Source organism: Lagopus leucura, unplaced genomic scaffold, assembly GCF_019238085.1.
Source record: "Lagopus leucura isolate 7727_CA_CO unplaced genomic scaffold, USGS_WTPT01 Super-Scaffold_100018, whole genome shotgun sequence".
NCBI classification, from domain to species: Eukaryota; Metazoa; Chordata; class Aves; order Galliformes; family Phasianidae; genus Lagopus; species Lagopus leucura.
The window spans coordinates 6,939,362-6,965,143 of NW_024962272.1; the positions used below are offsets into that span (position 1 = coordinate 6,939,362).

At 38.7% G+C, this 25,782-nt stretch overlaps 1 protein-coding gene across 2 annotated transcripts in view; it reads left to right on the forward strand.

Annotated features, from left to right (window-relative positions):
• Positions 1-24,144, forward strand: part of PIP5K1B (phosphatidylinositol-4-phosphate 5-kinase type 1 beta) — a 99,641-nt gene extending 75,497 nt beyond the window's left edge. For both annotated transcript variants that reach the window (XM_042877477.1, XM_042877478.1), the window contains exons 12-15: positions 1,901-2,056; positions 2,748-2,892; positions 17,300-17,417; positions 23,427-24,144. In XM_042877477.1, the coding sequence (XP_042733411.1) occupies positions 1,901-2,056; positions 2,748-2,892; positions 17,300-17,417; positions 23,427-23,429 (422 nt within the window). In that variant the 3' untranslated portion in view covers positions 23,430-24,144. The remainder of the gene's footprint in view (positions 1-1,900; positions 2,057-2,747; positions 2,893-17,299; positions 17,418-23,426) is intronic.
• The last annotated feature ends 1,638 nt before the right edge of the window (positions 24,145-25,782 follow it).

Genomic DNA, 25,782 nt, shown 5'->3' on the forward strand with positions numbered 1-25,782 from the left:
AGTTAGTTTGTGGAATAGACACTTTGTTCAAATGCTACAGGATTAATATTGAACCTATGGCATTGTGTCAAACTGATAGAGGATATTTTGTAAATACCTTTGTGATTAGTGTTAGTCTGGTCTCTTTGAATATTGTCCTTAGTTATCTGAAAGAAGAAGAATGAAGCCTATACAGAGAAAGGTAGGAAGGAAATTGAAATGAAGGGTAGAAAAATTAAATTTCAGCGTAAGGAAGGTGGCTGCAAATTCTTATACAAACAACTTAAGGTGCTACACACGAAAACCTTTGGAAGAGATAAATAACACAACTTAAAATTATCACTTTATGGCACAACATTGTGATTAATATAAAAACAAGACAGCAAGGAAATATCGTATTAAAAAAAAAAAAAAAAAAGAATTAAAGATCAGTTCAGATGAAAGGAATGTTCCTCCTGAGATTGAGATCTCTTTAACTATGGAATAATTTTGCTAGGGAGCTAAGTTTTAAGAGACACTACTCAAAGGCTTTATTATCTGGAACCTTTCCAGTATACACATTCCCTGTGCATTTGAGTATTTTCAATTCTTTCTGGTTTTGACTGCTGGATTTATCTCAGTGCAAGATGGGAGCCTTTCTGTATTTGAAAACTATGGTACAACTAAGGGACATGATGCCTTATTTTCTTGATGATTTTAATTTGTCTGTCTCACTTTTTCAGGCTATTAACTTCTTTCAGTATTCCGCTGTTACTGATCTGCATACAAGGCTATTAATCTACTTTTGTATGGGTTAGTTGTTAAAATACATTATCATTTTTTCATTAAAAAAAAAAAAAGTAGGAGTGTATCTATCTTTGGGAACATCGCTTTTCAACTTCAAGCAAGACATTTCAGTTTAAGCTCTTAAGCCCTGTTCTGAGTATGTGCTTTTCCCTTAGTGCACAGAATAAGCCTCCATAAATAACTGTGGAGGTGTAGTAAGAAGGTTCATCATTGGTCGGAGACTAGCACAGCAGCTATTTTGTTTTATATTTTTTCTCAGCAATATCCTGGAGCCATGCTTCCGGTTCCATTCTTCCAAGCGTTTGTCAATCCACAGCCAAGTGGCTTTGATGCTCTTAACTTGAATTCTGTGATAGAGTACACTATAAATTATCCCAGTGCACCTGACATCACCTTTCTGCTTATGCATGAGAGTCAGCAGCTGGCAATTAAAAAACACTAATTGAACTAGCTGGCATTCTTCTGAAGGAGAACTATGAACAGAGATCACGATTCGATTGTAGTAACAATGATGAGATCTAGTGTTTCACTCAAAGTGCTGTTCAGGTGGGAAAGCCCTACTAAGAATTACAGCAGGCATTTTCTGAGTATATAAGCCATCAACATTTTGGAAGTGTTTATTTTATTTTAAAAAAGTTTAGGTTTCACACATACCACTGAAGAAATTCTGTAATAGCACATACATTATTATATATGAACGATTCATAGCTCAAAGAAATGGTTGTAACTTCTCAGAAGGTACCAAAACTTTTCAGTTTTCCTGTCTGGTTTTCTTCTGCATCAGTCTGTCTCTGAATACACTTACATAGGATGCTGTCTGATACATAGGAAACTTCTAACAGTGATACAAAGCTTGTTTGACTAATTTGTCTTTTTGTTCCATGATCAGTAGGAAACTCCAGAAAGCAAATAAATAAAAGTACTTTGCTCAGAGATAAGTAACCGACCACTGCCTGTGGGTTTAGTGCCAAGCTATTTGATAAGTGATTTCTCTATCTGGATGTATACAGTCTACAGTCTGATCTGTACCAAGAAACTCTAGCTTTGTAGGTGACTTACCTTTCTGTATGCTGTTAAAGATGTACAGGACATTGAAGTGACTTAATTCCTCACCTTTTTTCATTTGGTAACACAGCTTTAAGGTCTTCACCTTCCAAGAAACGATGCAATTCCATCACAGCCCTAAAGGCAACATCACAAGAAATAGTGTGTGCCGTCAGCCAGGAGTGGAAGGATGAAACGCAAAGCATTATTACTGAAGGACAAAGCTACTCCAGCCTTGATGAGGAAGGTAATACCTTTCAACTCAACAGTCTGAACCATATTTTTAAAAGAATTTTGTAAAAGCGTGAACTAGAAGGTCTGGAGTCTGGCTAGTCTTCAGAACTTGAGGTTTGGTTACTCTTGGATACTGCATGGAAAAAGTAATTTATATATCAAGGTTTTATGACCTTAGCTTTCTTCTTGTTTGCAGGAGATCCTAAAACAGTTTGTCCAATAGTTAGCAGATTAAGGCCAGAGCCAGTGCTATTCTTTTGTCTGATTTCTAAATAAATATGTCACATTGTTTTCAAGCTCAATTTGTTTGCCCCAGAGTCTTTTTGAAGAGACAGAATCTGCTCCTGTTAGAGGTCATTTCCAGCCCGATACAAAGGAGAAATGACTACTTAATCCTGTCTGAAAAGAAGGCTCACATAGTGTGAGAGCGGTCCTGGCTCTTAGAAGAATTCATCATATATTCATACTGCTGTTTAATATTTGTCCCTCCAGTTGCTTTGTATTCTGATGAATGTACTGACTAGCAGTTGAAATTTGCCTTGTAAAGACTGTGGGTATGGGCGCATCACAGTATCATCTATTCAAACGTGTAGAAGCTTGGAGAACCTAGTGAGAGTACCAGATAACCCCATATACTTGCATAAAGGCTGCTGGATTCAATCTGAAATGGAAGTTAACCTTGTTCTTTATTTTTGTATATTCAGTACTGGGTTCACGCCGCCGGCCGGATTTAGTACCAAGCACTCCATCTCTGTTTGAAGCAGCTTCTCTGGCAACCACAATTTCTTCTTCTTCCTTGAATGTAGATGAACGTTATCAACGTGATCAACCTATGCTCTATTCCAGCAGGTAAATTTATTTTAGCTTTTTTTTTTTTATTCTATTCTGTATTTAGAAGAGGACTCCCCACTGTTCTGGTAAAACTATGGCAACATGTTCAATGGGAGGAGGCTCTGCAAAATTAAAATCAGAGTGACAGATTTTTTGTGTAGACCAGTATTGACCATTACCACTGAAGCAGAACTGTTGTAATCCTATTGGATTTGTTAAGTATTTTGCAATGGGGTCAAAAAGTAAAAAGCATAAACTCAGCGTCAGTGTTACAGTATGCTTTGAATGTTACAGTTTTCTTTGAATTTTTTTATCATTTTCCAAAACCAAACTAGGCGTTGAAAACTTACTTAGGCCTTAGTCTGTTCCACAACCCAAACTATACTAAGATATACAGAATTTAAAATACTTGTTGTAACTTGGCTGCAAAAACAAAGTTGGTTTTCTTGGGAAAAGAAACTGCTTTGAAGATGATCTTTATTCTGGATGTTCAGTGCTGAATGGTGTGCTTTGAGCTCTTCAGAAGTAACCATTTGCTGAATTTCCTTGAATGTTGAACCAGGGAGTGTGTCAAGAGCTTATCCAATTTTAATCCAGGACAGATAAAAATGGGAATGTTTTGATGAAACTTGTGAGCTAGCTTGGATACCTTGTAGCTATGTCTGCCCAATTCCATCGCTATGTCAGTAAGACTTTCTGGGAAGTTTTGTGTACCTGAACTCTACCAAGATATGTCAGAAGAAAAATTTTATATTGTACAGTCTTGGAGATCTTATTACTATGTGTGATGTCACAGACTAGCAGTTTCTTTTATCTGTTTTTGTCAGCATGGGTAGCTGATGTGAAATCAAGCATCTTGAATTTATCTGTGCTAATTTGAAATTGTGCTTTATGTAGTGTTTATGTAAACTTAGTAAGCAAATTCATGTACTGTGATAGTTATTTACTTTGTGTTGTCCAAAAAAGTCAAGGCATTTCACAGGTAGTTTTGAGGCAGTAGAAATTTACTTTCTTATTAAAATGTCATGTGTTGTTTTCATATAAAACATAAAATGACTTGCAGAGTTCCTTGATCAAAGTGCTACTTAAGGTTTTATTTTCATTAAATTGAAGGAAAGCACACTGTGGCATCTTGCATAGATCTGTCTTGAAAAATAAAATCTGAATTAGGTATGGTTTGGTGATGGGTTTTTAGTTACAAAGCTATGACAAGTTGTCACACGTGTCAAATAACATTACTAATGAATGCACGTTAGCAGAAATGGAGCTCTTTCAATTTAACTTCTGTAAGTCTTGTCCAATTTATGACAGCTGTAGGACTTCAAAATTCTATAGTCTTGAAACAAGTCTCAGCTTTGCTAAAAATAAGGTTGTTAGAGTATTTAGCTTTTCTAATTTTCTGTAAGCATTGTATTTTGTATTTATTTTATTATTACGTGCCAGCAAAAACTGTAGAGCTGACTCATTAAAAAGTTCAGATTTACTGCAAATAAAGTATTTCAACTACAAATCCATAATAGGGGAAAAGTATGCTCAAGTTCTTGATTTTTTTTTTTTTTGTGTGTAAATATGTTCCAAAATTCTTCTAAAATGAAACAGTTTTTCAGCTAATCTACAATCCATTATGTAATCCAGTATTATGTTTAGATTTGTTGATCTCCAGATCTGAATCAATCACTTCAATTACCTAAAATGTTACCAGTAATGGAACCTTACCCATCATTACCTTATAAAATCAGAAGAGGACTGTAGTGTTTGCATTTAGTTCTGTTTTATCAGTACAAAATGACATGCTCTTTATCAGGACAAACCTTGCATCAGTATTCATAGATGTGTCTCTCTCCATGTCTTATGTCAAACAGGGGACCTTGCCCTATAGGCAGATCTTACCACTCCAATCTCACATCCTTCTTGATCCACCTTAACTTCTCAGCCAAGTTTGCTAGTGCTGAAATCTTTTTAGCCAAGTTTCCTAGTGATAATTTTTTCTCTGAGCCAAGTTCTAATTGATGTCACAATCTGAATACAATTAACAAGGATTAGCTTCTATGTCAGAGCAAATGGCTTTCTTTCACAAATTAAGAAAGCTGCTATATATGCTGAGTATTAAACTCATTTCAAGGTCATCAGCTTGGTACCTTCTGCACCAGTGCAGGGTGATCCTTTTTTCATGGCACTAAATAATATGTAGTTTTGCTCTGAAAATGCCTCCTATTTGTTTCCATGGAAACTATAACAGATACAAAGAGTACAATAACACTATTTGATGGAGCAAATCCTCAGCTACAAAACACCATCATTTTAAGCATAGTCACCATCATTAGCTCTGCATGTTCACCAGTGATGAACAAGAGCCTGCACGGCTGTACAAAGCATGGCTTTTCCGCATAGCTGTGGCCGCTGCTGAAATACACCACCCACTGCTTCATTCAGCGTGCTTACATCCACTGCTTGATCTCTTGCCAGTGTTCAGCATGTGTTGGTGAGTGGCACGGTGCTGCACGTTTGTTTCATCTGCACTTCCATGTCAGATGCCATTGTGTCAGAGTGCCCCTCTGCTGCCTTGCGTCACACAGCAACAACATGTAGTAGTGGAATAGTGGCGGGAAGGTTCAGCCTCTGCTGCCATACCAACTCTGACATTGTAAGCCAACATAATAAAATGGAAGCATTACCTTCAGAGCAGCTCTTGTGAATGCAGCTGAAACTTACGTTTTTATGGCGCACTGGAGACATTTCTGTGCTAACGTGAGAAAAGCTGGTAGGGAAATAAAAACACCAAATAATCATGCCATAATGATGTTTTGAGGCTTAGATGCCTTAAATTTTTCTCACTGGAGCTCTGCTTTTGAATAACCCTGCACTTTGCCAATTGTTTCTGGTAACATAAAACCCACAGCAGTCTTTGAAACAAAGCCTAAATGAATTATTTGTTTACAAACATGAGCCTGCTTTCAGTTTTTAAGTACGCAATTGACTATGAAACTCTACTCTAAATTATTGAGTAGAATTAGCTTGGCTTTTTTTTTTGGTGCTGTTTTCCTTCCCCTTTTAAAGTGTCCTAGCACAAAGTAATGAGTACAAGAATTTCCTCTTAACCACTCAGCAGTTTCTGTTTTATGATATTGAAAGGAAATAATCCCATAATACCAGTACAGTATATGCATAGGTCTGTAATTCCCAGTAGTGCTAATGAGCAGTGTCTGTCAACACAGTGAGAGGACAGGTGCTGTTGTTTGCCTCACTGAAAAAGAGAGTACCTTGAATACCTTGAGGCACACACTCACATTTTTAACCTTGGTGTTTGTTTTTTTTTTTAATTACCTGTTTGTATCAATCATGAATGTCATCATTTTCTAAGGAGAGGGCCCATTACGTTCAGTCCTTGGAGTTCCTGAGCATCTGTGATGTAAGGAATTGCTGCCAGTGTGGCTAACAAGAGGTGATTTGCTGAGCTGGAGCTGGCTCCTGAGACTTCATCAGCTGAGGAGAGTTTATCTAATCCTGATTTGGCATGGATTAGAGCTAGTGTAATTGGTAGATAATATGGAGAAGTGTTTGGGGACTAGTTACTATGGAAAAAAGAGGAACTGAGCAGCAGTCATAGAAATACTGCTTATTCTGAATGTTTGTCTAGGCTGCTCACTGCTTAATTTTCACCAAAGTATTCCTTGGTCCTTGAGGAATTAGGGAGACTTTAGGTGTTACCGTGGCAGTATGAAGGAATGGCAACAGGATAAGCATGGAGGGGAAGGTGGCTGCTTTTTTCAGCGCGGAAGGAACTTCATCCACAAATGATGTGGTATTCAGCAAGTGTAGGTTTTTTTTGTCAAAAGGCAGCTGGATTCTGTTGTATGAAGCTGTTACTTAGTTAAGAGGTTCTATTGTTAGCAAGATCAAGTATTCATTTAGTAAAGTAACAGAAGTAACAATATTTTACTTCTGTTTAAATTGACGAAGATTTTCTGTTCTTGTTTTCTGACAGAAAGTATGTTCAGTTCAATCAAAAACCCAAATAAAGGCCACGAAGTAGTAAGACCTCTCTGTCTTACAGCTTTGCCAAGGACCTGGCTGATAGGAAGGGGAACTGCTGAATAAATCTGACTCATTTTAGCCTAGGATCTATGTGAAATGTAATCTTGTTTCTCTTCTTCTTAATGTATTCTGTGCCTATCAGTATCTGTATCTTACTATGTTATACATGTCATACCATATGCATATAAAATGGCCTTCTCTTTCCTCTTCTTAATGGAGGAAATGGCCCACTAGAGATGAGCGTGGAGGAATGATGTCAGGAATGGGGGCAAAGCAAGGGGCTCAGCTGAAGTGTATCTGTACCATTGCACACAGTATAGGCAACGAACAGGAGAAGCTGGAAGCCATCAGGTGACAGGTAAACCGTGACTTAATTGCCATTACCAAAATGTGGTGCGACCACTCCTATAATTGGAGTGCTGCAATCACAGAATCACACAGAATCACAGAAGTGTAGGGGTTGGAAGGGACCTCCAGAGATCATCGAGTTCAACCCCCCTGCCAAAGCAGGTTCCCTACAGCAGGTCGCACAGGTAGGCATCCAGGCAGGTCTTGAACATCTCCAGAGGAGACTCCACCACCTCCCTGGGCAGCCTGTTCCAGTGCGATGGATGGCTACAAGCTGTTCAGAAAGGACAGGCAAGATAAGAGGGGCGGTGGTGTACTTCTCTGTGATAGTGTTTCAGTGTTGTTGAGCTCAGGACTGGGAATTACAAGATAGAATGTCTAGGGGTAAGGATCAGGGTGAGGGCCAACAAGGCTGATGTCCTGTTGGGGTCTGTTATAGACTGCCTAGGCAGAATGAAGAGGTAGTTGAAGTGGTCTGTGGGCAGCTGGCAGAAGTTATGCAATCACCAGCCCTTGTTCTCATGGGGGACTTCAGCTTCCCTGACATATACTGGAATTACAATACAGTGCAGCAGAAGCAGTCTGAGAGGTTTCTGCAGATAACCTACCAAGGGATGTGCACTGCTAGACCTGCTGTTCACAAACAGAGAAGGACTGGTGGGAGATGTGGAGACTGGGAGCTGTCTTGGACAGAGTGACTGTGAAATGGTAGAGTTCTCAATTCTTAGTGAAGTCAGGAGGGGTGCCAACAAAACTGCTCCTTGGACTTCTGGGGGGTGGAGACTGAACTGTTCCAGACCCTGGCAGGGAAGATCCCTTGAGATTCAGTCCTCAAGGGTAAAGGCATCTGGGAAGGCTGGATGCTCTTCGAGAAGGACGTCTTAAAGACGCAGGAGCAGACTGTCCCCCTGTGCTGCAAGATGAACCGGCAGGGAGGAAGACATGCATGGATGAACGCAGTATGTTTTCTGAGGCTACAGGAGAAAAAGGGGCAGGCAACTTGGGGGGTGGAGGGAAGAACAAAGAAGCACTAGGATGTGCAGGGGAAAATCAGAATGGCAGAAGCCCAGCGTGAGCTCATCTTAGCCACTGGTTACGTCTGTCTTTAAAAGTCAGACCAATTATCATAGAGGTATTGTACCCCCTGACCTGGAAGTCTGGGATAAGGAGCAGAATAAACCAGGTGGAAGCAGTTAGAAAGCTACTGCTCCACTTGGACTGCCACAAGTCCTTGGAACAGATGGGATCCAGCCAAGCACACTGTGGGAGATGGTGGAGATGACAGCTGAGCCATTTTCCATCATTATCAGTATTCCTGGTCAGCCAGAGAGGTCCCAGGGGATTGCAGGCTCGCCAGCGTGATTCCCATCTACAAGAAGGGTCATAAGGAGGATCTGGGGAACTACAGTCTTGTCAACCTGACTTTGGTGCTAGGGAAGGTTATGGAGCAGATCACCTTGAGGGAGATAACACAGCACGTGTAGGACATCCAGGGGGTCTGGCACAACCAGTGTGGGTTCATGAAAGGCATGTCCTACTTGATCGAGTTACCTGCCTGATGGATGAGGGAAAGGCTGTTGACATAGTCTACCTAGACTTCAGCAAAGCCTTTGATACTTGTCTTCCAAAGTATCCTCCCAGAGAAGCTGGCAGTCTGTGGCTTGGACATGTGTAGCCTTTGCTGGGTAAAGAACTGTCTGGATGACTAGATGGTAGTGAATGGAGTTAATTTCTGCTAGAGACCAGTTGTGAATGATGTTCCCCAGTAGTCAGTAGTGGGGCCTGTCCTGTTCATTATCCTTATTGGTGGCCTGGATGGGGGCATTGTGTGCACCTTTTTTGAGTTTGTAGATAACACTGTCAAAACCTGCATAAAGGATTCAGAGGAGAGAGTGGGAGCCTGCTTAAAAATCCCAAGTTCTGTGAAATTAGCAGCTCCCTCTGCAAACAGGTTTAAAAGAGAAAGCGGGATCATTTTTTCTTCTCTTTACAGAAGCAAGATAGCAGTGCTCAGAGTTTACAAATATCCCAGAACATTGGCAGTCCTCCTGGAGTCTCAAGGTCAAGTTTTCAGTGAGCACCTGTGAAACAGAAACTTTCCCAATGAAGCTTTCTGAGAGCAGAGAGAGATTTGTTCTAAACAGCTAAAAGGCAGCTTCTGCCTGCATTCCCCACCAAGAATGTCAATGGTTTACGGGCTGGTTCGGCCCAGTTCCGTCACCAGCGGGGTGGACAGGTTTTGCAAAATCCACACCTCTGGAAAAAGGGAACAGGGGACCCCAAAATAATTAAAAACAGCAGCAACGATCTGAGGAGAAACAAACTAATTTACTAAATACAGTATCAAGTATGCAAGATAACACACCATGATACAATATGATCAGAATTGAAGATAATAAATCAAATACAATGAGAATGTCCAAAAAGTGGATAGGCCTCACCATAACACTGAGGTGAGCTGCACAGTCCAGCTGAGCAGCAGGGAGACGGGAGGAGAGCTGAAGAAAAAGAGCAGATGGAAAAGAGCGCATCACGTACCTTGCCAGCAGTTCTATCTCCTCTCTGGGACTGCAAAGTCCCCAGGGGAATGTAGTTCTTCTCTTCTGGGCAGGTACCCAAAACTTGAGCATTAACAGTTAAACTCCCAGAAAGATGAATGGTTGGACTTGGATGATCTTGGAGGTCTTTTCCAACCTTGGTGATTCTATGACTCTTGTATTTAAATTTCAGTGAACAATTTTTCATGTTTTCTTTGCATTTCTGTTTTTTTGGTGTAGACCACTTGAAATTTTGGAGGTCTTCAAAGGATTGTTTTCTCTTACACAGTTAAAACTTCCTGAAACTTCCCAGCTTGAACTGACATGTCCATGACCTAATATTTTATCAAACAATCCTTTTAAAGACAGCTTAGGAGATAAAAGCAGCTTTCTATCTTTTCAGTGGAAGGAATTTATAAGTATTTTCTTGCTATAGGAAAAATATGCCTTCTGTGGGTCTTGTTTTCTTATGGGCAAACTCTTGTACGTTGTATTTAAATGTTCTGTTTGTGTGCCCACTGCCTTTAGATTCTGAAGCTTAGGCAAATTTGCCTAAATTTGATTAAAAGAGGTGCATGCTAGATGAATGTAAATGAGCAGCTAAGCGGAGGAAGAAGACTTCAGTGCTTAAATGCTAGAAACAGATGCACTGGAATGGTAGGGAAATCCATGTGAAAAAGAAAGGAAACTTGACTGTCATTGAAACAATGTGTAATACAAGGCTTAAAGAAAATAAGGCTTTCCTGGTTCTTTGATGGGATTTCTTCTGCTTTTTGTGTGCTTTTTGTTTTTGTTTTGTTTTTAAATTAAGAGCCAAGATATAAAGTAGACTGCTTTAGGAAGATGAGAGCAGCAGCACAGTTGAGCTCAGTCATGGGTGATCATTACTGAGTGGGAGAAAATAACTGTAGAAATAAGTTTTTGCTTGGCTTTTCATTCCCTTTTCCATGTACAAATTAACGAGAACTCTGCATCACTGAAATTGTTCAATACCTCTGTTCCACTCTAATGTATTCTTTTTAATAAACTGTGTATGTAGGGTCTTATTCTCTTCTGATGCTTCCTCACCTCCAGGTTCTCTCTGAATGCTCTGCAGGAATTCTGCCTTCAAACTGAATGATCATCATTCAGTTTGAATGATGCTACAATGATGCTGTTGCAGAAAAATGAACTTTAAGGACTGCTTATAGCAAATGTGTTGCACTAAGAGATTATATACTTAGATACGTATTTTACATGCATACCTTCTTCCATACATACATACTTAACATACGTATTTTTTACCCCTATGCATAAGTCTCATGTGCATATCAGATTCAGCTCAGTCATTTGAGAAAAGACTAGTTTGGAAATCTCACTAATGTGCTGGTAGAAGCTGTACTTTGTAATATCTGCAGAGCTTGGTATGCATCAGTTTTGTTTTTTTCTTCTCTTTGGTATAGGATTGCTACTGTAGTAGTCAATAACATATAGATAAAAAGCCATCATGCCTAGAAATATTCTGGGGTACTTAATGGAGTTAAAAAAAATTTTCCTGCTTATCCATTACATTCTGCTGGAACAGCAGTTCTGTGACAAGTTTAATAAAAGAAGAAACATAGCAGAAAAGCAAATTAAAGTATACTACTTTAAAAGGCAGAACCTGCTACCTGCATTCCTGGAGAAGCATCAAAAAACACTGTTAGAGAAAAGATTAAAATGTATTTAATCTTACAGTCTGTTATTTTCTTTGCTCTTCCAGTGCCAGCACATACAATACTGTTGTCTAAGCACACAGAATTCTCCCCCTCTCCAGTGGTGTCAAAAGTTAGTATTTGGATTTATTGGAGGTGTTTTATGAAGTGTTTGCGGAAACAGAAGAGAGAATCTATCTTGAGCAGTAAATGCTTGCTCTGGACATGTAAAAAAACAAACAAACAAACAAACAAGTTTCTCACTTGAAATGCAAAGTAAAGTAAATCTGGATGATGTTCAAGTTTTGCTAATTATGCCTTTATTAAGGCATGTTTCAATTTCAATGACATCATATTATACTTAGTATAATGATCTCTGTCTTGTGGTCCTTATAGTCTTGAGAAAAATTAAACTGAAATCAGATTTTTCTGGCAACTAGCAGGAATATTTCCTTAATGAAAGTTTGTAAGACAGCCTTTTGTAAAGCTAGTATTTTGTAAAGTGTCTTTCCCTGGAGGGGATCAGTGCTGACTTAAAAAGCAAAAGTCGGTGCGTGTTACAATGGAACTAGAACCAGACAAAAGTAAAGAACTAGCCTTGTGAACACAAGTTCATCCGTCTATTTTGAGCAAGTGATACAGTATGGTGCTTTGTAATTGCCTTGAGTAACTCTTTGATTTCATCTGTTCTGTACTCCAATCTTATATGTACACATGCAGAAAGTGCACCATTTTAGTGGAGAACGAGCCTACGTGATTTCATAAATGAGCATATTTCCTGTTTAAGAAGTTAGTCCTTTAAAGCATCTTTAGAAAGATGTTATTCTACTTCAGCTGCAAATATCTACAAGGTATTAGTCTTATTTAATAATTATCAGAGAGCAATACATATAGTATTTGCATCATACCTGTTTATTTTTTGCTCAAAAGAGCAGTTTGTGTCTTTAAAAAGTTCTGGTGAATAACAAGAGGTGTCACCTGTGTTTTCCTTAATTCCTCTAGTGTCAATCATAAGCTTACACATGCCCACGCAGTCCCACTGAAGGACCCTTCTTTTGGTAAAAGCATTCACAAGGTGGTTCCTCCAATTCAGAAAAGTTAAATCCTCCTGAAAAGTGGAAGTTCTGTTTGCAGCAGGCCTGTGTAGATCTGCGATTCTGTTGGTACTTGTGACATTAGCTGACCGAACCATCAAATGATTGGGATTAGCAATTTTCAGGTAATAGGTATTAGCAAAACACGTCTCACTAGAACATCACTAGCACACCTTTGTGCTGATTTTCTTTTTTTTAATTCTTGCTGTTTTAAGTATAAAAACAGTACTACATATCTGAGCACAGTGAAACTTCCGATGTCTTCCCTTGGGACTTACTGCCTACCACATAGTAAGTCAGTACGCAAAGGTACTATAGACTTCATCAACATCACTTTAAATGCTGAGTTCTCACATTTGTGTTTCCTTATTTAAGGAGGCCCCTTGTCCTTTAGGCTAGATGAGCGAAGTGACTGCATTTGACTTTGCAATTAGAAGAGAGGGAGTTTTGTTGTTGTTGTTCTTTTCAGTACCTCTTAAAAGAAGCCTGTTGCATTGCTTTGAGTTTTTCTAGGAAGATCTCTGCATTATATAATAAAGTAGGCATGCTTCTATCTGCCCTTACTGAATTAATTGGGCATAATCCCATTCAGCTGTTGATACCCTGTGCTCTCAGATGCCTCAAGCATGAATGCTTTCCTTCACAGAAAAAAAGAGCAAGTGTTCTCTTGCATGAATTTGTCTCTGTAGGTCCATACTCATCCTTGCAATTCTCATTTCACAACTAATTCTTTCTGAAAGGAGGACTCTGAGGACTGTCTGAGCAGAATTCATGTAAATCCCTCCCCAAGCTGCCATTACTCAAGAATGCACAATCTAGACTGAGCTTCTGAATGCTGATTGCTTACACCTGTGGTCTCTTCAACTGCATATACATGTCAGCTGCAAAAATAACAAGCATTATGAGTTTAATTGGCAATTGCAGCAGAGTATGCGTTTGTTCACCTTCATGTAATCATAGTCATAGAATGACTTTCATGACTCTGTTCACACATCATGGTTTGCCATTAGCATGAGTTTGGTGGCACAGACTCTCACTGTCAGACTCCATTACTTGGAAGACAAAAGCAGCATTTAGATCAGTCCTATTTACTTTTTTTCAAGTCTATAGCTTTGATACCTGTGAACAACGTTATTAGAAGATGACTTGCAAGAGTTTTTATGTTTGTCCCACTTCTTCAGGCATGTGTGAAATTTAGGGAGTGCAAGATTGGGTTTTAGAAATGATGTCTACATTGTCAACATGAGCCCCATGTTGAACAGACCCATAAATATCTGTTGTATCCATGGTAGATTTTCCACACTCATCGCTGTTTGAGCAGTATCTTCTAGCAGTAGTTCTACTGCCCATTGATCTATGTGACATTTTTCTGATTAACCCCTATAAACACATTTTAAAGGTTATGATGCAGTAAGCTGATAATTTTCTTAAAATTTTGTATAGAAATTATGTAATAATCTTACTGAAGATTTTGCATCCCAAACCCCATTTTCCATACTTCCAAGAAGCAAACCCTAATTAACTTCAACTTTTTGAGCTAATTTTTGCCTCTGATGTTCAGGAGAACAAATCAGAAGGACTCTGAAAAATGCAGGGTTTATTTTATTCTCTACCAAAGAAGAAGACGCAGACTTGAGCTTTTTTATTATTCCTATTCAGTGTGTTAAAGTATTCTGTTTTAGAAGGTCCTAAGAACAGCTTTTCCCCTTGTTTAGTCCTAAGGTCAAAATAATTATTGTTTCTGAGAACAGGAGGACATTAAAACAGACTTAAAAAAACAAAACAAAGCAAAACTTATTTTTCCTCACTTTTCATAGGTGAATTGGAAATCTTGTTATATTTATCTTGGGGATGCATTTTTTCATGCTGTTGTTACAAGGCAGGTTCAATGAACAAGCATGGTTTTCTGCCATGGAAATCATTTCTAACTAAAAAGATATAACTAAAAAGGTGTTATTACATTATTGCACATAAGCAGTATACTGTAACTGTGGCAGAGTTCAGCTTTTGGCAGAAGTCATTGCTTTCCTCCAGCATGGGCTCCAGATGCAGACTAGGATAGCAGTGACGTTAAATTTCCACTTTCTGCTTTATGCACTTTACTGATTAACTTCCCAGAATGGACTGCATATGTTCATTTTAAGTTTTCTTAGAGAATTAAATTTTCTTAGAGAATTTTTGGAATCCGTCCAGTCTCTGTTTATTGAATTTAGGATTTGTGAAAGAAAGCTCTGTCATTCAGCAGTTCTTCTGTACTTCTTTTAGAAAGCGGTTCTTCATACATGAGTATTAGAGTTGATTTCTCACTATTCAGTGTGAAAGGCACAGTAGCAAGAAGATTGTTACCTGCAGATAAGTTGTGGGGATTTGATTGTAATTAAAATATGGAGCAGCATCTCTGTATTATTTTGCCTCTTCTTTAAAGCCTGTTTTTGTGCAGGGGCCTTTATTCCATGCTGGTTTTCTGTGCAAGTTTACTCTGTACTTTCTTCTATCCCTTTTCTCCCTTTCATTTCTGTACAGTATTATCTGTTTCTATATGTTCTCGCTTTTTTAGGAAATTCACTAATGAATAACCAAGCTGTAACATTAATGGGAGCTTTGACTTCTCTTTCCGTATTGTTTGTGTGTTAGCCTTCATTTGCTTCCTCTCTGTGTAGTGGATTCCTGCAGCAGGCAGGTCTGCATGTCTCCTTGCATACCATAAAAAGAGGCATGCTCTGAAGGGCAGATGGCAGTCTTTATTATATGCCATAGAGAGGTGGTTTAACAATCCCATCCCAGCGTTGAACTCATTTTGCTGTTGCTTGCAATGCAAAGCAGACTGTGAAGCAAAGTAGATGATAACTTAACAAACTAGCAAATTAGCAGCAAAAAAAACCCACAACAAGCTAGTGCATTCTGATGGGGAAGTGGGAAAGACAGAAAGGAAAGTAGATACAGGAGTAAACTGGTGAATTAACCAGAAAAGAACAGTAGCTCTAGGTCTTGGCCTTCTGATCCAAGAAGGCTCTAAAATAAAGCGCACTGGTATGAATTGTGGAAAATCTCACTTCATCTGAGTGCAGGTGCCAGAAGTTTTCTGAGTGAGAGAAGTTAAATCACAGTAGTGATGTGGCTTAGTACATAGCAAATAACTATTTCAAGGTTTTTTTTCTTTTATACTTAACATAATACAGGTATAAAAGCCAAGTATATGCTGCAGACTGCCTGACCTGCTCATAGTAGTGCAGAGCACTGTTTTCCAGAAGGGTTGACCATTGACTTTGCACATTTTGATAAATACAGTAGCTGCTCACTTCATGTTCGTCCTTTGGCACATGATTTTCTTATATGGGCCTTGGCACATTCTGAGGCCTGAACTGAGCATCCCTGTTTGTCAAAATTATGCAAGCAAGCAAAAGCGATTTTTTTTCTTTCACCAAAAATAGTGTATTTAATGCCAGAGCTTGTTTTGTGGGAGATGATAAAAACATAGTCAGTGTTTGGCAGTAGCTCCTTTCTTTCCTTCCTGTCCTTCCCTTTCCTTTTAGTAAAATGTAGTGTTGGCAGAAAACTGATATGACTGAAATGTTCCATAATAGAATACAAATAGAGGGTGTTAGGAAACTGCTGCTAAGCCAATGGGAGCTGCATCACCATTGGGACAAATGAGTTAGTCTTACAGTTGAAGGGATATACTATATAGTAAAAGGAGCAGTGTATTGTGGTGAATGTGGTATTGTGCACTTAATACTAATATGACATGAGGATGACTGATGATTCATTATTTTGTTGAGCATTTTTATTTGCTTTCTGCTATGGATTCTAGTTGCACCCTTTCTGATTTGATGTCCAACCTGGAACATACCTAAACCATGAAATACTGCAAAGGGAGGGGAAAATTAATCCTCCTTTCCCCATTTACAGGCTGATGGCTGTGGCCATGTTTTAACAGCCGGTTATAATGCAGAATTGTTAGCTGTTCACTTCTTGTGTACATAGGTAAGAACATTTGAAATACGGTTCTACAAAACTGAAGTCCCTTCATTTCTGACAGCTGGTAAGGGTGGGAGATTAAGGTGCTTAAATTCGATAAAGCACCATGGACAGTTTCAGCTCTGTGGTTCCAAGTATTTACAGAACAGGATTCTTGTGTGGAGGTGTTTGTGTTTTTGCATTCTTTCTCCACAGCAGCAAACATAAATCATATGCCTGACTGAAATAATTCAGCACACCTCTTCTGCCAACATTCCTTGCTTGCAGAGCTGTACTAATTACAATGCACTATTTTTCTTCTCTCACTATCCCATCTGAACTGTTGGCTGAAAGTGATGTCTTATCTATGTGAGAAAGTCCAATACTACTGTGCTATATTACTGAGTCTCTTTTTTCCTCTGTTTTAAATTAAAAAAAAAAAACGTTCCTAGGATTTATACCATTGTGATGTAGAAATTAATGAAGTTACCCCACTAATACAGTGGCATAGATTCATTGTTCCAGCAGAGTTCGAGAACAGTATTACTTCTTGATAACATTCTAATTACAACAAAGGTAGAAATAACATGGTTTGCACACGTTAGTAAAATGTGCGCCCCCAGTTAACTACCTATACACTTACACTTGTTTATTTTTCTACTTTTCAAGTATTTGAAGCTTAGTTGTTAGGGAGAAATTTATTTTAAGATTTCAGCTGTGACTGAGCTCTCTGCAACTTGTATGTTTTTTTTGTTGACTGTAGTCTCCTTTCTCTTTCCAGTAAAGAGTTGCCTTCAAGTTCAACATTCACTCTAGAAGATAGTGCCATCTATTTGACATCAGAACAGAGCACACTGGAAACGGAAAACGATAATGCTTCTGTTTTGGATGTCTATTTGGTAAGTTGTCAGTCTGCTTCTTTTTTTCCTGTTATTTCTCTGATTGAGGCTTAGCAGGGGACTTGAATAAATACTGAACTTAAAGAACCAGAGGTTCTTTGAGGTATTTTTAAGTTAGACATATGCTTAAGTATCTTTGCAAAACAAATCATTCAGTAATCTTCTGTCTATTTCTGTTGTGTTAATAACAAGTTACACTAAAATTTCTTTCAGGTTTTCTGTAATGGTAGGAGGAATGGGAGTGGCTTATTACTTGCTTCTCGTGCTTACAGGAGGAAACAAAACATCTTTTGTCTTCATATCTAATATTCCACAATTGAGAAAGTAAATTTTTCCAGGGAGACAAGCTTTGTATTTTCGTCAGTGATTTTGAAGAAAAGCAAGCACAATATAAAGTATATAAATCAATAACAAAGTATATGAATTGCTTACTTTTCTGATACGAAGGGTTCTTCAGTGTGGTGGCTGGAATGCACTCACAGAGTTGCATAATCACCCCCCTCAATGGGGTGGCGAAGAGAATCAGAACAGTTAAAGTGTGAAAACTCGTGGACTGAGTTAAAGACACTTTAATAGATAAATCAAAAGCAGCATGTGAAATCAAAGCAAAATAAGGAATTCATGCACTACTTCCATCAACAGGCAAATCTTTGAGCACTTCCAGGAAAGCAGGGCTCGTCACATGTAACAGTTTATTGGGAAATCAAACACCATGAATCCAAACATCTCCTTTCTTCCTCTTCTCCCCAGCTTTTATAGCTGAGCATGACACCATGTGGTACAGCTTATCCTTTTAGTCACTTTGGGTCAGCAGTCCTGTCCTGCTGTTCCTTCTGCACTCACAGCCAGTTACTGTCTGGACAGAGTGAGGAGCTGAACATCCTTGGCTCTGTGTAAGCACCACTTTGCAGCAATTAAACCATCCATGTATCAGCATTACATCAGTTCTTATAAGAAAAATTAACAGACAAAACTATGGGAATTGCTCATATTCCACAAACGTAAAGGCACTGGACACCCACTGCTAGTTGCATTTGAGCGAGGTTTTGTGCATTTGCAAGCCCATTAGAAAAACTCAGTATGAATACAGGAAGCAGTGTGCTGCTTGCTTCTTTTTACCTGAGGATTTATTTTCCTCAAACATAAACAATTCTGACATTATGCTAGAGATCTTTTACTCATGAAGAAATGACATTTGTGGCAAGAATTATATACAGAGGAAGTGAAAAAGCAATCATTAATTAGGTTACTAACAAGCATTTCACTCAAGCATGGCTGTTTTCCTTTTAGTAGAGGTTCCCTGCATTCATTATTAAGTGTTCACTGTTAGTTTGTTTTTTTTTTTTCCATAAGAAATACAGTGAAATACAGAATATGTTGTATGTTGTACATAGAATATATTGTCTGATTGCTGTGCTATTCTCTGTATAAAGAAAAACTGAGTTGTTTGTTTTTGTTTTTTTTTTTAACTAAGCCAGCAACATTTAGGTAAATATAGTACCCACTGCTTAGGGTAGGTTTTGTCTGTTCTGCCTCAACTGAATCAACACAGTAGCAAGTACAAGCAGCCAGTTGGAAATAGAATTGACTTAGTTAACTGTGGCTTCGTGTAGCCCATTAAATCAGCTTATTCCTGTAGGACTTGTGTTAAACAGGCCTGTTGATGATACGATGTTGACTTGAAAAGTCTGTAAAGACTCAGAAATCCTGAAATGTTGCAGGAAATGGACAAGTAAATCACATACAGTCTAACCTCCTGAAGCTGCCTAACAGACATCACTTCTTTCTGAAAAGAAAGACTTCTGTTAGTATGAAATACAGACCCAACACTGCAGAAGTTTCATTGTGTAGATCAGCCAACCATAAAGACCTTAGTGCAGTTTTTAAGGTATCTAAAATTGAGAAAAGCAGTACTTTCAGTTAGGTAATTAAAAAGAAAAAAAAAAAACACCTTAAGTCACCCTGTTGTGTCTGTCCGCAATGTTAAGCTTTCTGTCCATGAAAGAGCAACATGAAATTAAAAACTACTCCTCTGTTCTCTCAGGTGACAAACTACAGTGTCAGTGAAGTCAGAGTAGTAAGGCTTAAGAAATAGGATAACTGATGTCTTGAGGTCCCTTCCAACCCCTGTGATTGTGTGTGATAATTGTTTCACTGTAAGTAGTTTGATACCCGTTATGCATACAGTGGGATAAGAATATGCACGTAAATAGTAGAGTGACAGACATAAGTTTGCTCCATTACGATGCTCTACAGCTTAAATCAACTGGTGGTAAATGCAGATCTTAAACAAGTATATATCCTGCCTATAGGATTTCATTACTGAACTATTTCGTTTGAAGGAGAACTCCTGTGTTAACTATGACAGAAGTTTCCTTGGTAGTAAAGGAATAGTTACGTGGAAATGTAACATTACCCGCTGTTACTTGTGTATGACTTAGGAGCCACTACCACTGAAAAGAGGGCTGCAAAGGATTGAAAAGGATTTAGAGTGGAAAAAAGGAGTAACTGTTGTGATGAGCAAGCTCTGCATATTTGAAGTCCAGTTAGTACAGCTATGATTTGTCAGATGAATTGCACAGATAATAATGTTAATTCAGAATTACCCATACTGTGGCTTATGACTAAATACCAATTTTACTATAGGATTCTGAAGTTGTAAATCCTAGCTGGAGATCTGTTTTGTGTGTATTGTGGCTGTAGATGCATAGCTAAATAGACTGATGAGTGCTTGCCTGTCCCTATTTGGAAATTTGGCAAACACGTCTCCCTCTTCTTACTCTTCACTGTGCTTCTTTTCCTCTGTTTTCACTCCTATAGTTAGTACTGTGCCTGGTTCTCCTTTTGAACACTCACAGTTTGTATTCAACCCCTTCCAACTGCCAGTTTACTATCTAATCCCTCATTTTCACAATTACTGTCTCTTAGAAATATTTTCACTCCTTCAGCTATTTTTGGATAAGCAGTCTTTGCGCTCTCCCAGTGTGAACTTTCCTTACAGAGAAAAAAGAATTCTTACCTCAAATCAAATAAATACCTGCAGTTCTGTGTTCAGTTCTGGGGCTCCCAGCATAAGACTTGGAGCTGTTGCAGCGGGTCCAGAGGATGGCCACAAGAACAATCAGAGGGCAGGAACACCTCTCCTGTGAAGAAAAGCTAAGGGACTTGGGCGCATTTACCTTAAAGAAGAGAAGGCTTGGGGAGACCTCATTGTGGCCTTCCAATACTCAGAGTAAAGATGAGGAGGGACTTTTTATCAGGGATGTAGTGGTCAAGAAGCAATGACTGTAGCAGCCAGGCTCCACCCCTTCTGGTCACACAGCTGAATTGCCTTCCTCTGTGCTCCCGGGGCTGACCGGGTGCTTTCCCCAGGTGCTCTCCCCAGGTGCTCAATCAGTGGTTCAGGCTGTGATTTACAGTTATTATACAGGGTTGTACGTGCTACCATAACTCCTTGACAAGGTGTTTCTTTTTCATTCAAGAACTTCTTGCTTCTCTGTCTTCCACAGCATTTGATTCAATTCTAATCGTATTGTAGATTTCTTCAGAGTGCTGTTGTGAAGCAATAATAACCAGGACTGAAGTTAAAGCATTTCCCAGGCAGGATACATGTAAGAACAAGCAATTAAATGTACACTCACACTACGATGTACACCTCATATTTTGACACATTGCTGTTTCTGGAGCTTTGCTATTTCCATTGAAGATACTGGTAGAAAAAGACAGCAGATTGAATATTAACTTCAGTACTGTGAGAAAAGAATTTAGGCCTCCTTACTTACAGACATTTTGAGTGAATTTCCCCTGAGAGCAGAAAAATCCTTATGTGTTCTGTGCACATACTGGAATCAGTTAAGCACCCTTTCCTCAAAGCAGGGTTTACATAAGGCTGAAAGAGGGAAGATTTAGGTGTTCCACACAGTGAGGAACAACTCAATCTTCCTCTCCTCTCTTACCTATTTGATGTCTGTATTCAATTATCCATTATCTTGTCCATCAGGGGAAAAATAAGCCTATGTCTCTCATAAAACCGAAAGGCTGATGCAAGGTGAAACAAAAACCAAGCTCTTGAATATCATTCAGTAGAAGAGTTTTTGCAGAAGCAATGTTACATAAAAAGCAACAGCAATACTTCCATGAAAATCAGATAATGGAATGAAGTGTTAGAGTAGATTAAAAGCATGTCATTTCTAATTGCAATTAGTACATTACCTGCGTAAGCCAGGTGCTAAAATGACAGCTTCTATTATTGCTAAACTACAGGTTCTCATGCCCTAAGGATTTTAATGCACTATATGGAGAAATCAATTTACTCAAAACCAAATCCATGGGAAGACAATTGAAGTACAAAAAGATTCCCAATACTGAAAGTACACTATAGAACCAGCATGAGAGATCTCAGATAGCTATTGCAGGAAGGCATCTGATGGGGTCATTTGCCATTAATTATCATTTGCCATTAATTATCATATGAAACTAATTGCTATGGTCAAATGCAGTCTTCATCAGAAAATGCTGCTTTTTACATCAAAATAACGCCACACATTGTGCAGTGGTGACAGAGATGCTCATGTCATGTGCATTCCATTGTAGACTTTTCCACAGTAATGCACGCAGAAGTGGATTGTACCTGACACACAGAAGGATGTTTAAATCCTGCTGTATGCACAGCGTTTCTGTGACTCATACGCAGCTGCTTTATGTTTCTATCAGGGCTATCTTTCCCAATTCTGTAATTCAAATTTTGCAGGTATTTTTTCAATCCTTCATCCTTCTGAAATGCTTTGGAAGGATAAGAGTTTAAAGTAATAAAAATGCATATGTTATAATTGTGTACTGCTGGAATAGCAAAAAGTGAGCATTGGCATTATTGCTGAGAGTGGAAAGAAGTGCTGTCCAAACAGAGAATAGTCTCTGAGAACCTAGTACTTCGCTCACCAGCAGTGAATTGACTGTGAATGCCCTGTCCATAACAGTGGCTCACAACACAGCTTAAAGTTTGCAGCACTTAAAAACCCTTCTTTAAGGTTCAAAGTCTAATGCTAGAAATCTTAACTATCTTTGGGTTTTCGTTTTTGTAAGATAAGCTTTTAGAATGCCTTCTGAGCTTCATTGTTGCTGTACACAGCCAAGATTAGATTGTTACTGAAATACTTGAAGGTTAGTTAGATGCTTGTACTGAAAAAATACAGTTTGGAAGGGACTTCAAAAAAATCTGATTAATAAATGCAGACTTGCATCTTCTTTATACTTTTATCAGGTTCTAAGTGGGGTCAGTCCAGCTGTCTTTGGTTTGCTTTTGTGTCCTTTTCCACATTTAATACATTAGCTGAGATACGTTTGATTCGCTGCAAGATTTTGTTCAGCAAAATACACTATTGTGTAAATGCTAGTAATAAGTTGTTCAGCAGAGAGCAGCTTCTCTTCATCTGTGACTCAGTAGAGATAGTAAGGAGTAATCGACTTTATATTATTTAACAGCTGCTTCTTTGGAAGGTATTGTAGAAAATGAACTCGCAAATATTGTCATGTTTTTTGTGAAATGGAATGATAGAGAACATCAGCTGTGTCTGAAGAGTTTTGGATAGCTATGTTTTTCAACAGAGGATATCCTGTGGAAGCTAGCAGGACTTTTACAGAAGACATGCAAAAACTGCACTTTTCCCCCCTGACGCTTCTAATCAGCCTCAGGTACTTCTGTCAAGTGAAAGAAAGTTAGGAGTTGCTGAGTGCTCTCAGTTTGGATTGTCTTCTGTGATGCCCAGAGTGTTCAGCATTTTGCATAAACAAGTGGCTGGATTTTGGTAATGTAAGTGCCATGCAACATCTGCAAGACTGTAGGGGTTGGTTCTTGTACAGAGAAGTACCTGGTGATTTTGGTTAGAGGATCACTCTTGAACTGTGCTTCAGCTTCTTCAGAGGAATAAATATGTAACCAATTTATAATTCTATAAGAAAGCAAATAAACACAACTTCTAACTTAGCTTCTTTTTTTGTTTGTTTTTACAGTAATAAAAAACACAAGAATGAAAACTGCGATAGAGAAGTGACCATGGTTAACGAAGAGCACTTTCTGCACTCCTGATTTGCTGAGCCTTGTAGACGGAGTAATAATCAGTTGAACTTGTTCTAAGAATTGTTAGGATCTTTGAATTATAGAAAGGATGGGTAGACTTGGCGAAAGTGACATGAAACATTCCACACTCTACTATCATCTGCTCTTGCTTGCTGAACTGTGAAGACCTGTGTGTTTGAGCTGCTTTCTACTATCTTGCCAATCAATTTTTTTGGACTTGAAAGTAATATTTTCTTATTGGCTCTCTAGTGATTTCATTTGCATGCATCTTGTAATTATGCAAACAAAATATATTATCTGCTTTACCTATTAAAAATAAGCACAGTGGTGAATAAAATTAATTTTTGCATATTTTCACCCTTCAGTTCTAATCGCTTAGATCCACAGAAGTGGAAATTGGAATTGATGGGAGGGTTAAGGTAAGCCTCTGCACATGGGATATGAAAATAAGCCTTTAAAGACATTTTCACTGTCGGTGAAAAGAAAAAATGTTATTTATAACAAGGCCTTATGTTGTGTATATATATTGTCTTCGAAGTATTTTTGATTTTAGTTTATTTCTTGTAAGAGAGAAATTACATAATTTATTTAGTAAATACTACTGTAAACTATAGTTTTATTGATGAATAAAGTATTTTGTTCTCAAGACTATCCCAGCTGTCAGTGTGCTCCTGTTCTGGTATGTCTCATGGACTTGAGAGGCATCTCAAGAGGTGCGTCAACCAGTCTGTAAGATGCCATCTGAACTTACCTTCTGCCAGCTCTTTAATGAAGGGGGGAATCTTAAAGTTGCACAGCAAAGGGAAAGGAAAAAGCAAAGGGCGTAACAGTGCCTCAAGTGCTTCATAACAACGTGTCAAGTTTTTCTCTATGAGCAATTGTTTCAAGACAAATTCAGATACTGTTCTGGTTCCCTTAATTTCCCTTGCAGCTGAGAGACAATCACAAGCACAAGTTACAAGTTAAAAGACTTCTTACCTTGATACAACAGTGTTTAAAAACAAACAAACAAAAAGAAAAAGCTATGTACCTGCCGCTTTGAAAGTTTACGGAAGTTACAGAGAGTAGTAGCTATTCTAGGAGTAAGTGCAGGTAAACCTGCTGCACTGCCAAGCCAGAATTTGGCACTTTAATTCCTAACGTTCCGCTTTGTATCCCTGAAGAATTTTGCACTGGTACATTTTGCACTGATCTAATCCAGTAACATTAACAAGGAGGAGGTTATTTCTCCTTATGCACAGAAAAGAGAAAAGTAACGATGGACTGATGTCTTTTTCATCAGAGCCTCTTTATTAACCTAGAGTCTGTGTTTCCTGATTACCCCTTTTCCATGCTTTGAAATTGGATTGCTCAGTCTCAGCAAGGTAATGATCTTGTGTCATTCCTCACAGAAATGCTAGGGACAAATCTGCATGCCCTAAGGGGAAAAAAATTTGTAGATTAGAAGTGTCTTTTCAATCATGCATAGTGTGTAGTATATTTAAAGTGTGGACATATGCAAAGTAGATAATTATCATTAGTTTTACTGGGAGTAAAATAAAAAGGTTTTCAGCACTAGGTTAACCTCCAGAAAGCAAATATTTGTCACATTTTCCCCAACGTTCCCAGTAGTGTCCCAATCATCTGTCTGTGAGAAGACTCCAGAGGACACCAAATTTAATGCAGCCATTCTGTCTGAAACCACTATGTCTATAATAAATGATTCAGAGAATGAACCACCCTTAGTGTACAGTGTCCTTAACATTTTCTTGTAAATGGAAACAGTCATCGAGCACTTGAAAAAGGAAATCCTTACAGACTATGGAGCGCACTGAGAAACCTTCACTAAAGCACACACAATTGCAGTTCTTTCTTAATAGTCATTCCCAGTTTAAAAACAAAACAAAAACATCAACAACAAACAACTAGTACTTCACTTTCTAGCCCTAAAACACTGCAGCTTGAGAATACAAATTCCGGACCCAAAACGTGTTTTCTTGTTGACTTTCTTTACGCACGGGTAACTTCATTTAACTCAGTACTACTTGTCCAGTCCTGAACGACAGGCGGTGATAACGAGCAGCTGGTAGTGCACCGCCTTTTCTACACGTAGGCTGTTCGCTGACCCCTCTGCGGTGATGCATGCATTTGCTTGCAAAAGGACATCAGCTCTGCCCACAGTGAGGGCACAAGAGCTGGTCTCACAGCTGCTTTGCACCTGGAGCTGCTGGGCAGTTACTGCAAGCCAGCTTAAGTGCTGACACCAAAGTGCTGGGATGTGAACATTAAGGAACAAAAATCAAGACTAAA